The sequence below is a fragment of the Pomacea canaliculata genome, linkage group LG9, assembly GCF_003073045.1.
Source record: "Pomacea canaliculata isolate SZHN2017 linkage group LG9, ASM307304v1, whole genome shotgun sequence".
NCBI classification, from domain to species: domain Eukaryota; kingdom Metazoa; phylum Mollusca; class Gastropoda; order Architaenioglossa; family Ampullariidae; genus Pomacea; species Pomacea canaliculata.
In genome coordinates this window covers 17,782,265-17,795,980 of record NC_037598.1, presented here as the reverse complement: position 1 = coordinate 17,795,980, position 13,716 = coordinate 17,782,265, and the positions used below count along the sequence as shown (strand labels likewise).

The 13,716-nt window shown below is 40.0% G+C and overlaps 1 protein-coding gene across 2 annotated transcripts in view; it reads right to left on the bottom strand.

The window, feature by feature from the left end:
* LOC112571786 (contactin-like) overlaps positions 1-13,716 on the bottom strand; it is a 62,509-nt gene that overhangs the window by 34,477 nt on the left and 14,316 nt on the right. For both annotated transcript variants that reach the window (XM_025251067.1, XM_025251068.1), the window contains exons 7-12: positions 12,164-12,496; positions 8,971-9,066; positions 6,423-6,662; positions 4,698-4,803; positions 2,706-2,893; positions 1,299-1,568 (exon numbers count right to left, since the gene is read on the bottom strand). In XM_025251067.1, coding sequence (XP_025106852.1) covers positions 1,299-1,568; positions 2,706-2,893; positions 4,698-4,803; positions 6,423-6,662; positions 8,971-9,066; positions 12,164-12,496 — 1,233 coding nt within the window. The remainder of the gene's footprint in view (positions 1-1,298; positions 1,569-2,705; positions 2,894-4,697; positions 4,804-6,422; positions 6,663-8,970; positions 9,067-12,163; positions 12,497-13,716) is intronic.

The following is a 13,716-nucleotide window of genomic DNA, read 5'->3' as shown; positions in this document are numbered from 1 at the left end:
AGACATGGCGTGTGACAAACACCATCACCAACGCAAGATTCAATCATTCGTCAACAGATGTCTGCGCCACATCCTTAACATCAGATGGCCTGAGAAGATCTCCAATACAGACCTGTGGGATAGAACCAACCAAAAACCTGCCAGCCAAGACATCCTTCATCCGGGCTTGGAACCATCAGGCTACCAGGGGGGTTTCCAGGTGGAGTTAGAAGTGTATTTTGCTGGTGATGATTTTGTTTTTGGCTGTGCATATTTCCTGTCTGTCTGGGGCCCTCAGAGGAGACCTATATCATTTCTGTCTGGATAGATATGGAAACAGATAATTGTTTTGTGACTGCTTGGGACTTGCAAAAGCTAGCCCTGTGGTTATAGTGTGCACAGCTGAAGCAGCATGATGAAGAAAAAATGAAAGCAAGACTTCATAGCTTCATAGAAGTCAGATATTTTTGGTAATCAAAAGGTGAGGAAAAGAGTATTTGTAAAGATACTGACTTCCATCTCTCTTGAGACAGTTGTAGCTTCCTGGGATGCAAGTTATGACTTTATGTCAAGCTCCGACATCCCAGCAAGGTTAGGTGACGAATGACCCCTTAGAATTGAGGGTTAGTATGCAGAGATGAACACCAGGGTCAGGCTAGGTCAGGGTTAGGGTCAGGCCACAGCATTCTAGCAAGGCTAGGGCATTGCATAACCAGCTGATTGATTAGTGTGGGCCACATCAACCTCCCATCTAAAAGAAATCGGGGCCAAAGAGGTGTGTTGGAATGATGGGTCACAACTCATCAAGGACCTCAACCTCCAGGATCCCATTCCCCTGCAACACAGGTTACCCTGTATGGCAAATACAGGGATCCTAAAGGAGACTTAAAAGAAAAAAGACAGATGAACAAGAAGGCATGATTGAAAAAGATGACAAGAAAAGATGAGTATAGAAACAAGATAGTAAAGACAGAACTGTAGGGTAAAAGGAGGAGAGTTTGTTTTGGAATGAGCAAATGTTAAAAGGCCAGGCCAGCCCAATCACCCAGCCAGAAATAGGCTGGGTGTTCACCCCTGGTATCAGCTAGCCCCACGCGGCTGAAAAACTATAAATATTTGAAATATTTGATTAAAGTACTTGTTTGTGTATAGAGTGAGCAAGAAAGAATAGATAGATCACCAGAGACAGAGACCTGGTTACAATATTGGTTTCAAGATAATTACAAGTTTAAAATGGAATATAGCAAAGATAAAAACAAAATACAGAAATTATTTTCAGTTGAAGGATACATTAATAGTATGGATAAATAGAAATTTACCTAATACACGTATCTGTGCTGAGCTAAATGCAACTCCATACAAGTTTTTGGCAGCACACTGGTACATGCCATCATCTCTCTCTTTCTGCAGCACTTCAATAGTCAAAGAATTCCCATTTACTGTCACTCCAGAAGAGCTGAGCAATAGTTGTGAATTTTTATACCATAAATAGGTAGGTGTTGGTTTGCCTCGTGCCTCACAATGCCATGTAAGTCTTCCTCCAACATCCACATGCTGATCATCAAGTGGATAAGAAAAATAGGGTTCAGCTGTAAAATTTAACGAGAACATTTAAGTGACAGATGCATTAATGGCACAGGCAAGTTAATGCAACTAAAATCCAACACCATACAGGAGGGCATGAACAGATTTGATTCAAATGTTGTTTGTTAAAAATAGCAAAACATTCCAGCTTGCATTTATTTTATTTGGTTTTGTATGTTTTATTCGAATTTTGTTGCTATCATGAATGGTCTTATTAATTTCTGATTTAACATCTAAAGCAGTGGTTCTCAAAGTATTTTGGATCGCGGACCACTTTACTTAAGTAAAAAATATGGCACACCACCAAGTCCTAAAAATCAGTCTGTACTATGAATTTGAAATTTAAATTGCCGCATTTGTTTCATTACAATTCAAAACTAAGTGTCCTTTTGTGACAGTAGTATAGCAATACGTTGACATAAAACTAGGTATCTCGTTCTTTGTAATTTAAATGTTAATGCAAGGAATGCATCACTTTAAACATCACTTTGCTGACATATGATGACTGTCAGCCGCGGACCACCTGACTTATGCCCACGGACCACACTTTGAGAACCACTGATCTAAAGACAGCTGTGTAATTTTAGTTTGCTTCTTCACTAGTGAGAATTATAGTCATAAACATAAGCAATTTACTCATGGGTAAAATACTCCAACAAACTCCTAGTTTATGAGTCACTGAGAGGGGTGTTTATCTGACCAGCAAAGTGGAAATTCATGATAAACGGCATCTTTGCACACACATTTTAGGAAAATAAGCTTTACAAATTGATATTATTACTATTATACACATTACCATGCCTGCTGTTAGTTTTGAGTGATCCATGAAATTACTTGTGTGGAACCATAATGAACTCTTAAAGTTTTATTTTCCATCTGCAAGGCTGCCCAAGTTTAATTGACCAAGCAGATCAAATAAAATTTCTAAACACAGTTTATGTTCATTAATGATAAAAATCAAGAGTAGCATAAATGCAATAAAAAACTGAAGTTTTCATTTTATTTTTAAAAGTGTATGCAACAACCCTTACTTTTTAACAATTTAAAACCATGCTCGGAATGATCTATCAGAATATTACAAATTCTTACGGAAAATATTTAAGAACAGCTAATTAGATATTACATGATATGCAGTTTCTTACCTTGTATATTCAGAACATAAGTTTTTTCATCAGACAAATGAGTAGTTCTGCTATCTACCCTGCATTTATACTGCCCACTATCTTCCAACTGTACATTTGTTATAGTCAACACACGCCTTGTAGAAGAAAATGTTGCTGTGGCAGGCATATCTTTTCCAACACGAAACCACTGGTACACAAGAGGGCCCCTTTAATGCAAAAAAAAAAAAAAAAAAAAATCCAGTATAACAGAGACAGCAACTGTGAGGTCTTTGCAAGGAATATTTATAAAGATGAATTTTTTGTGCTTTCAAATGCATGCAATATGAGATACAACTAAAGTGTAGATGCTATAAAACCCTATGCAACTATGAAAGTAATCATGTTTCTCAATCCATTATACTAACAGTATAAGCAGTAATCATTTACAAATACTTTACAGAGTAGATATAGATAACAGAGCCATAGTCTAGCTTGGACTAGACCAGAGCATGATACAGACAAAGAAGGGCCATGCTGACATGGCCAACTACTTGAATGTCCAAGACTTTCTGACATGAAAGGTGTAGAGATTTCATATCAGAGAGAAAAAATAGTTTAAGACCTTAAGAAATTTAAGAGATGGATGGGTTTGGAAACATGCCCTGCAGTTTATGAAAATGGAAGCATACATACATGGCCAACTACTTGAAAAATGTCCAAAATAGTATAGGCGAAAGGCCAGCTGGTGAGAAAAAAAAAGAAGGATCAGAGAAAGGGGTGGGCCAGCTTATGCATCTAGCCAGAGAGAGGCTGCATGTTCACCCCTAGCACCAGAAGCCGGACAGGTCCACGGGGGCTATCAGCTATGGCAGCCCAGATGTGTGATGCTGAGCAGTGGGTTCAGCTGCTGATAGTTTGTGAAGAGTCGGTGCCACCACAGCTTGTAGAAGGAGCTGGTATGGTGTGAGAGACTGTAGGAGAATTACCCTTGTATATTTAACCAAGCCCTCACTTCTGCCTTCTAGCAAAGCTAGGGCAAAGCTTGACCAGCCAATTGATTGGTGTGGACCAGAGCAGCCTCCCATCTAGAAGCATGAACCAAAGTAGTGTGTTGGTATGATGGGCCTCAATCTGTCAGGGATCTAAACCTCCAGGATCCCATCTTCCTCCAACATGGGTCACCCTGTATGGCAAACACAGGGGGCCTTAAAAAATGCCACTGAGAGGTCACTGAAGAAAGTGTGGTGGAAATGACAGTTTACACAGAAGATAGGAAATTTAAAACAGTAGGGTAAAAGAGGGAGAGTTTTCTTTGGAAAAAAAGTATAGGTAACAGGGCATGTAAGAGATAGGAACAGGAGATGAAAAGGGGTGGGCCAACTAAGTCAGATAGAGGCCAGGTGGTCACTGCTAGCATAAGAAGCCAGGCTGGCGACTGTTGATGGCCAGAACTTGGTATGGGAAACAGCAGGGGAAAGTTAGAAATTTTGTTTTAAGGCTCTCTAGAGATACTCATGGTTTTCAATGGTTCCAGCACTAAAGTATTTGGCATGTACATTGATACAGTTGTAGCTGTAATAAAGATCTAGAGTGAAGCAAACGAAACAAAATGGGTGTAGTAATTCTACTTTTTTAGTTTTTCTTCAGTAACTCAATGTCAGGTTTCATTTGTGTGTGTTTAGGTCTGCAATGCTTGTATTTTTTTATCATGAAATTGGAAAGTAAAAAACAGCAAGGTTAACTTTGATATCTGGATTTAAAAAGTGTCTTGCTAGTACAGTTCTATAATTGGCTCCTTGGCATGAACTTTCTGGGAGATTGCTTCTGTCTCCCTTCATTCTTTGTTAAAGATAGTCACTATAAACTAGTAACCAACAAACCATACTGGTGAATAGTCATCCCTTCCGCCTGCCCTAGTTTCTCTCTGGCTCTGACTCAGTACTGTTTGCCTTCAAACTGCTGCTGTGGTTGGTAATTGTCTACCATCACATTTACATATATAGATACATTGTGCAGCAGTTCAGAACTCACGTGCCATAGGCAAAACACTCCATCTGAATCGTCTGTCCTTGTTTAGGATTCCCAGGGTATACGTTGATGAAGTCATCTTGAATAACAGGCTGGAACTGGCTATTTCCTACAAAATAGACAGGATCAAAATTACAAAGAAAATTAAAAACTATAAAAGTATTAATATGCAAATGACATTTGATACAAAATATCAATTACACTAAATCAATTATTTGGACAATATATTCTACATGCTTTGTTTGAGTTTTATGCCCTTCAAGCAACTAAGGCTATATCATGGTGAGAGATAAGATAAGATAAGATAAGATTACTTTATTGTCCAGAAAAGGAGATTTGTCTTCCAGCATGCAAGCAGTCAGAGTAAAAATCAAAGACATCAACAATAACATCAGCAATAAAAAATGAAAAATGACAGAAGTGAGCACACACACACCCACACACACACACGCCCTCATCAAGGACAATACATCAGTGGACAATACATCAGTTCCATGACTACATAATGACGGCTAGTAACAGAGATGGGGTACCCATTGTGTGTAACACTACTAGTCGCTTATAGTCTTCTGTTTGTTGACAGCAGAGATGGCCGATGGGATGAATGACCTCCTGTAAACGTTCTTTTTCACAAGAGGGACTCTCAATCTCCGTCCTGAGGGCATAGGAGGGGGATTAATATTTTACGCCTTCTGCAACTAAGGCTATATCACAGCAAGGTAGCCAGCACTGTAAACAGATGCCACATCAAGAGAAAGACCAGCGTGCTGAGACGAGCTGAATCCAGGACTGCCAACCTTCACTGTATTGGTAAAAGATGCTAACCGTTGCGCCACCGCACCACCATATATCAAGGTGAGAGTAGGTTACATTACTTTAAAAGGATGAAAAACAAGACTCCCAGATCATACAGCTGGTTGGTTGGTTGTGTTTTATGCTGTGCCAGCAACTAAGTATATCATGGCTAAAGATGGTAATGTTACGTTAAAACACTGAGAAACAAAAACACTCCAGGTTATACAATAACATCATGAATATAAACCAACATAACAAAAAGGGATAAGGATAAACGAATGGTGTGTTGGTTGTGTTTTAAGCTGTGCCAGCAACTGAGGTTATATAACAGTGAGAGAAACTAATGATACATTAACATTTTTAGAAACAAAAACCTCCAGGAGATATAACATCTTTAACAATAAAACCCAACATAATGAACAATTTAAAAAGGTAACTAATACATAAAAAGGGCATTGTAGCCACCTCTAAAATAGAACCTTAAAATATAATCTAACAGAACGTAAAAACCTTAAATTTGATGGTTAGAAATGAAAAGATAGCTGCCAATGAGACAGACCTATACAAGAAAAATAGCCTGCTGCAAAAAATTGCAGGTGGATACTCTGGAAACCAGGACAGGTAACTAAAACATGTACAACAATAAAAATTATTGGGCACCAGGGACAAACTGGTGGGGATTCACCTGTAAAAGGTGGGAATGTGTGGCATAGGTGTGTCCCATTTTAAGTCTTCAAAGTACTACTTCCTCCTGCCTAACAGAATGGCATGGAGGTGGGCAGTCAGTAGGACAGGGATGGGTGACATACAGCTTTTCTGTTGATTACACACTTCCAGTAATTTCTATAAACACAAACTCAATTTTTTACATGCTCACAATATTAGAGATTCCTGCCAATGACCAAACAAGAACACACACAAAAAAAACCTTACCACCAGATTTCACAACTAAGGAAAAGCCCAGGCTGGTGCGGCTGACATCTTGTGAAGAACCAATGTAATTTCCTCTGCCACCTTCAGTTGTAAGGGATACTATACAGTAATAGGTACCACTATCAGATGATGCCAACTCTGAGAAATATAGCTTTCCATTGTTCGAGATGAAGGTGTGTGCTTGAACCTCTGAGCGAATGAAACTCTGAATGCTGTTCTTGTACCATTGGTAGCTGATTGCTGATAAGAAAAAAATGTTTCAATAAAAAGCTATGGGGAGTAAACAGCTGTTTGATCCACATATTTATTATAAATCCAAAATCCGAATATTTCAGCACCTATTATTACAACCATACACATTAGTATATCCATGCCACCTCTGAATTAAAGTAAGTTCTAAAATCAGCTCCATTCATCCACTCACCCTCTCCTTCATTCTAATCTGACAATTTGATGGAGTAATTTTCCTTAGCATTAGGTGGATTCTAGATTGGAATATAGTTTTTTCACCTTATACACTTGAGGGAGGCACCTCTCTGCATCTTATATATTTCTTTTTTTATTTATATTATTTTGGTGCCCAGTTCTTTTATTTGCTTTGTTATTGTGCAAATTGGTTTGGCTTTTTATTTCTCAAACTTACTCTTTCTAATTTTGTGTCACCCACAGTCTCTTCTCCCAGATACCAAAACAGTTTCAAGTCGTCACTACCATTAAACTTCTATCATCATCAAACAATCATGTTTTTAATTAAGTTTCTGTCATGGTGAGATGCCAGATTCCACGCGTACGTGCTGAACGGCTGCCTCTTCTTTCCATTTCGGGCAGTCTTTAGAAGAAGCGACATTTAACCTGTCACAGTTTGCACACTTGATGCTTTTGGAACAATCAGCTGCCACATGGCCTGTACTGCTGCAGCGAAAGCAGCGGGCGTGGGACTTGCAAAAGCAAGCCCCATGACCATAACACTGACTGTTGAAGCAGTGCAACGGTGAATGTATAATAAATAAAGAGACTTTAACCCGTAAATATCCAACCTCAATAAAGTCAGGTATTTGGGGCAAACAGAGTTAAAAACAGAGTATTTGTAAGAGTAGATTTTCCTTCCTTTTTTAGAATGACCCTCTGCACCGCTGTGACCCCCTGGGGTACCAGTTCTGATTTGATGTCGACTCCTGACATCCCAGCAAGGTCAGGGCAATAAATGAACCCTCTTGAAAAGTTGAGGGATTGATGTGGAGTTACCTTTATGGGCCGGTCAACAAATTGTTTCCAGTCCCATCAGCGCAGAGCCTCAGACGTTTTCTGATTTGCACACTGGACAAGAAATTGTCCAGAGTGCAGATGTCTAACAGCAGAAAAGTTTGTGGATTTATTTCTAAAATGTTTTGCTATTGCAAAAGGTGAAAGGGATGAGAGCAGCCCGGCCTGCTCTGTGCCCTTTACCACCAGAAAGCGGGGCCAGGCCCCTTCAACATTCTCTCTCATGCATTCTCTCACTTCATTCTCACTGTCCGAGGATTCATCTTCTCTGATGCGTTTTCCCAGGTTCTGTTTTTTTGGTGCCATGATTTGAAGGAATTTGGTTTGTTCCTTCTGGTCCCAACCCACTACAGAGTCCAACAAGGGGATGCGACCAAGCGATACCACTTAGGGCATTTCCAGCAAGGTCGCACCAGGATTCAAAAGGAATATACTCTGGCCTTCCAAGTATGAAGACCAGATTGACCCCGATAAGCCTTCTAGCAAAGCTAAGGCAATACACAACCGGCTGCTTGGTTGGTGTGGACTTCAGCTTTGCATTGCATCAGGCAGTGGCCTGGGAGGCAGATAAGCTTTGTTGTTATAATGAACACTTAAGTGTTGCGCTGGACCAGATGGACACCATTAGTTTGTTTGGGGGGAGTGTCTAAATGTTTGTGTATGTTTGGTAATGTTTTCTTATCAGGGGAGGGACTCTTCTCTGTTTGCTTTGTATTTTGACATAATTTGATATAATGATTGTTTTCTTTTCCTTTCCTGTTGAGTTGGTGTGTCGGACTTCGTGACCGCCAATAAACTTACGTGTTGTATTGTCCCTTAGTATGCGTGTTTTGTGTTCACTGAGGAGTGATTGGCTTCGTTGCTCGCATTGGGCAAGTGGAAGTCTGTGTGATTGCGAGCGTGCCTGTGAGAGAGCAAATCCTGTGACACCCGACTGCGTTATGCGACAATATGCGCTGTGACCCAGTTTCTTGAACTGCTGGGTGTGTTGCTATGTCCTAATCATTCTCTATTCTGCCCTCAGCAAAAGCAATATGAAATAAGTAGCTGTCTTTAGTGACCAAAAAAACTCAACATATTTCTAGAACGTTTTATGAAGAACCACCTGGAGAGTAGATAGAAGACATGTTGAACATTTATAATATGGCATAATGTCAAAATGGCTAAAAATTATAATTTTTTTGTCACTTGAAGTGGACATGCCAGGCCTTAACTATATCATCCATTTATTTCCCATTATTTTAAACATTTCATCCGCAAAAGTGACAAAACCAAACCAACCAACCTGGCTTTGCTGTTATTCTTGGACAGTTTATGACAGCTCCATTATATAGTTCTCCAGTTATATCAGATGTTGGGATGTTGGAGAATTCACCAATGGCTGCAGATACCAAACAATATCAATATGATTATGGGTTCAATAAACTCTGTCACTTTAGACTGTTGGATTAGCACCTCTTAAGACATATTTAATAAATGACTTTCAATCAAAGACTGTAGCTGGTTGCTGTTTAACACTGTGTCAGCAGCAAAGATTGTTTCACAGTATGAAAATTAAGCAACAATCATAGCAGTCAAATAAAAAACAACAGCAATCAAGCCAACATACCATATATGCAGAAGCGACTGAAACAGCCTAATGAAGTATATTGTGGCATCCAAAGAGACCACCTGTAAAGCTACACCTTGTATTAATTAAAATTGTTAACCTGAAAGTAAAAAGCTACTGCTTACAGGAAGTAAAAAAGAAATGCAGGTGAAATACATCTAAATGAGGCAGACAAAAGAGCCATCTGAAAATAACTGGCAGCAGACCTGCTGAACAACATGGGAAATAAGAGAAAAGTTGCTCAACTGCAAACTATGCATAACATCAAGCACAAGTTGGATGGGGTTCACTACACTGTGTCCTACTTTAAAGTCGGCTTTACACTGTACAGGGTGGGAAAAAAATTAGAAAAGCAGGAGTATGGCATAAAACTTTCTATTATGCCCTAGAGTGCTCCAATGGCACTGTCGCTGAGACTGAACATGACCACAACAGGATGCCAGTCCAGCACAGCCAGAGGCCCAGATGAAGACAATGTCTCATTGCAACAAAAGGTAGGAAAGAAAACTGGTGTTGTATACTGTGCCAGAAAAAAATAAGGCTTTTTATAGGAAGGCAGCCCTCCCTGCAAACAAGTGCCAAATGCACAGAAAGAACAGTACACCCAAGACATTTAATTCTCAGTGGTTTTGTGATAGGAACTAGCTGCTGTGTTTGTTTTGGATTTTATGCTATGCCAACAACTAAGACTTCCTTTATCCCACAGGGCAATCAGAGGCAATTCTATATGAAAGAGAATTCTCTTGGTAGGTAAAATTTTTCTTTTCCTAATCACCCCCAGTGGAGCATAGGGTCGCAACTGCCATCAGATCCGGTTCTGGGCGTCACTTTCCAGTTGAGACCATGTCATGCCAGATGCCTCCGCCTCTCTGTGGACCGATCTCCTCCATGTCTGTCTGGGTTTCCCAACCCTGCGCCTCCCCTGTGGGTTCCAACCAAGAACTTGTCTTGTTAAACTGTCGGACACCTTTCACAAGGTGTGACCGATCCAGCCCAACTTAAAAAAAAATCTTCTTGATGTCTTGGCTGACAGGTTTTTGGTTGGTTCTCTCCCACAGGTCTGTACTGGAGATCTTCTAGGGCAGGTAGGTAAAATGGGCGTAGAGAAATCATGAACAGTTCAAAGTTGTGTACACATTCTTTCTCGAAGAATCATTATGTTACTGTACTTTTTGTTGATACAGAAAAGCCTCCACCACACATCTTACCGGTTACTGTGACAGTTTATGTGATCTAAGTGGACCCTAGAAGCTGTTAATGTCTAGATCAAAGCCAAATGGTTAGAGGGCTTGTGTTCAAACTGAGAGGCAGACTGATCTGAAACCCGAGTAGCACAGCAAACTTCATCCAAAGGGCGAGAATGGGGACCTGATTCCAGAGAGGGTTGGGAAAGGTAAGGCAGTGAATGTTAAGAGATGGGCACTGGTTTCACGTAAAGCTGGCCCCAAGAAAGTGAGATCTCTAACACCTCATTCCCCAATGACCAGAAAAGTTTAGGGAATGGAATTTATCTTGTTACAAAGCAATTGGACCTTAAATAACAGGAGAGATAGAAGAGGTGGATTTTTGCATTGATCATGGCAACACTTCCTGAGCTTCTGCTTCACACTGCCTCTGCACCCTCTCTTCTTAGATCTGCAATTATGAGATGAAGAATGCAGCCGAATGTTGGCATGTAGAGCATGAAAACTCTGAATAACAGAGGGAGAGAAACAAAGAAAACACAAGAGCTAACGGGAATAGTAAAGCCGGGGGCTAGCCCTAATTGAGGATTAGTCTGCCATCTAGATGGCTAGTGCTAGTGAACAAAAGAATCTGAAATGCATAAAAGGGCTTAGCAAAGACAGTGCACAAGATCATCATATCATCACCACACATAGTCACAACACTCCAAGTCTAACACACATCAAGTACACACAGCACAGGAGCAGCCTAAAATTGAAAAAAATGTAGAAGTTTGAAAAAGAGAATTGAGAAACAATTTCCTGCCAGCACCACAGAAAATTGATGATTACATGTGTCATTTTTTTTCATATATAAACTTTAAGAAAAATCTCAGGAACTTACTGTAATAAGGTGGTATACAGTAACTAATAAATGACTATAATCATGCATTGTACAGGTCAAAATAAAAGCAATAAATATCTAAAGTGACGAGTCTGCTGTCGATGGCACCATCCATTTGGCTACATTATCTCACAGAAATGCTTTTTGTGTGTGTTTGTATTTCTTACGTTTTTTTCGAAACAAAGAGGATGAAGAGATCTGACTTACAAAATCAAATACAAAAATGTATACGATCCTCAAAATGAATGCGGGTACACATATACTTACTTTCCACAAAAAACATGTGAAATGCCGATACAAAACTGGGATTTGAGGATTAGTCACAGGCACTACTGAGTTTAACAGTCCTAGATTCAGAACTATGAAGTGAAGGTATCTCTTTCCAAAATTAGATGATTCTTAATTAAGACAAGCACAGGAGAAGCAAATCATGAAACATGAAGTATCTTTGATCTGTGCCTATCTGTGGCATTTTTTAAATATATATATAGATAGCAGAGATGTAGAAACTGCCAATCTTACTCACATATTAGATAGCACATCTGGCTAAAAATAGGCCTTGATATGTCACGTTTCCAACTCCTCATAAATCCCCCCCCCCCCTAAAAAAAGAACTAACCCAATTAGTATGCTTAATATTTCTACTCCCTCTTTTAACCCCTAACTACCCCTATAAAACACCCCTACCATTATATTAACCTAGCCCTAAATCCTCTTATAAATAACCTCTGCCCATTTAGTTCTTCAGTTCCCTATAAAAATGAGTATGCACATGACATGCATGCACACAAACACAACTTACTTCCAAAGGATAAAGAGACACGCCTGCTTAGTATAGAGCCAAACTGATTGTAAGCCTTGCACTGATATACTCCTTCATCTGACATAATGGGAAAATCAATTGTGAGACGGCCACCAGTTAATGCAAATCTTGTGCCAGGTCCTGTCTTAAGAACATTCATATTTGCGCCATCTCCCCGTAACCATGTATATTCTGGTTCAGGTGAGCCACTAGCCTGACAGTCAAAGTAGGCAGCTGTCGTTGCAAGAGACAATATAGTTGTTTCCACAGGCTCAAATATGAACTTTGGACCTCTGGGAGCAAGATAAGGATCTTCAACATCAAGACCATAATCTGCAATTTTAAAAAAGCATATTCTTCAGCCACACAAGTATTTTTTGCAGAGAGTTAAATAAGAGACAAAATATACAAACAGAAGAATTGACTCAGGCCAACTCTATTTCTTCTTAAAGCTGCTGTGTTCCATTTACATGTTTACTAGACAAGACTATATCGCATTTACATAAAAGCTGATGACAAGCAAGATAGCTACTGTTTTTATAATATAGTATTTTCAGCGACACATGAAAACTTAAGATAAGAGAGCACACTATATCAGAGTTTGCTTCTACTGACCCAGAATGCAAATGTTTATTGCCCCCATGGCCCCCAAAAGCTGGTACCAAAAGGTTTTTCATGTTATTTTGTATAAAGCCCTATACATATTTGAAGAGAGCTGCTTTTCTTTCTAGTCCCCATATTTTGAAGATTAGTAGTCAAACATTTAACTGAAAGTTGCTGGGAACTTCACAAAACATAAAGCTGCTTCAGTTTGTTCAAGAATTCAAATTTCTGTAAGATGGTTGGTTGATGTTAAGCACCATACCAGAAATGAAGGCTATCATGGAACAGAGACTTAACATAGGCCATGAAGACAGAGTTACAGTCAGATGACACCAGTGACTGCAATTGACCAAGAGACTGGAAAGTGGCCATAACAGCCTGGTCCGTTCAAACATTGCAAGGATACCAGCATGGCCAAGGGCCCAAATGAAGACAATGTCCTTCTGAAGAAAAGCCGCATGATGATATGGTGGTCGAAAAATAGGAAATAAGAGCTTGGAGAGCAGATAGCAAGTCTGATATGATTAAAAGGTTTTGCTCTGAAGATTTGTGACCATACTACCAACTTAACAAGATGGCATGCAGTTCTGCAGAAAAGATAGTGCACCCATCTGCAAGGCAGTCTGAAGAGCCCTGTTGCAACTCGGGGGAGGTAACTGCTGCTGCAGCTAAAGGACAATGTCGTAATTGGGAACAGGGCTATAGCGTTGATGCTTAAGGTGACCAGACGTCCCACATTAGGAGGGACAGTCCCGCTTTTGACCTCGTGTCCCGCCTGCTCATCGGGCGGGACATCCAATGTCCCGCTTTCTGGCAAGTCCATCAAATGTCCCGGTTGTCTTTAAAAATCGGAATACTGTACGCTGATTCACATCCGGCAAAGTCAGAGGAAAGGCCCCCCCACAGCGTGCCCCCCCCCCTTTTTCAGCGTTCTTTGACGGTGACGACAC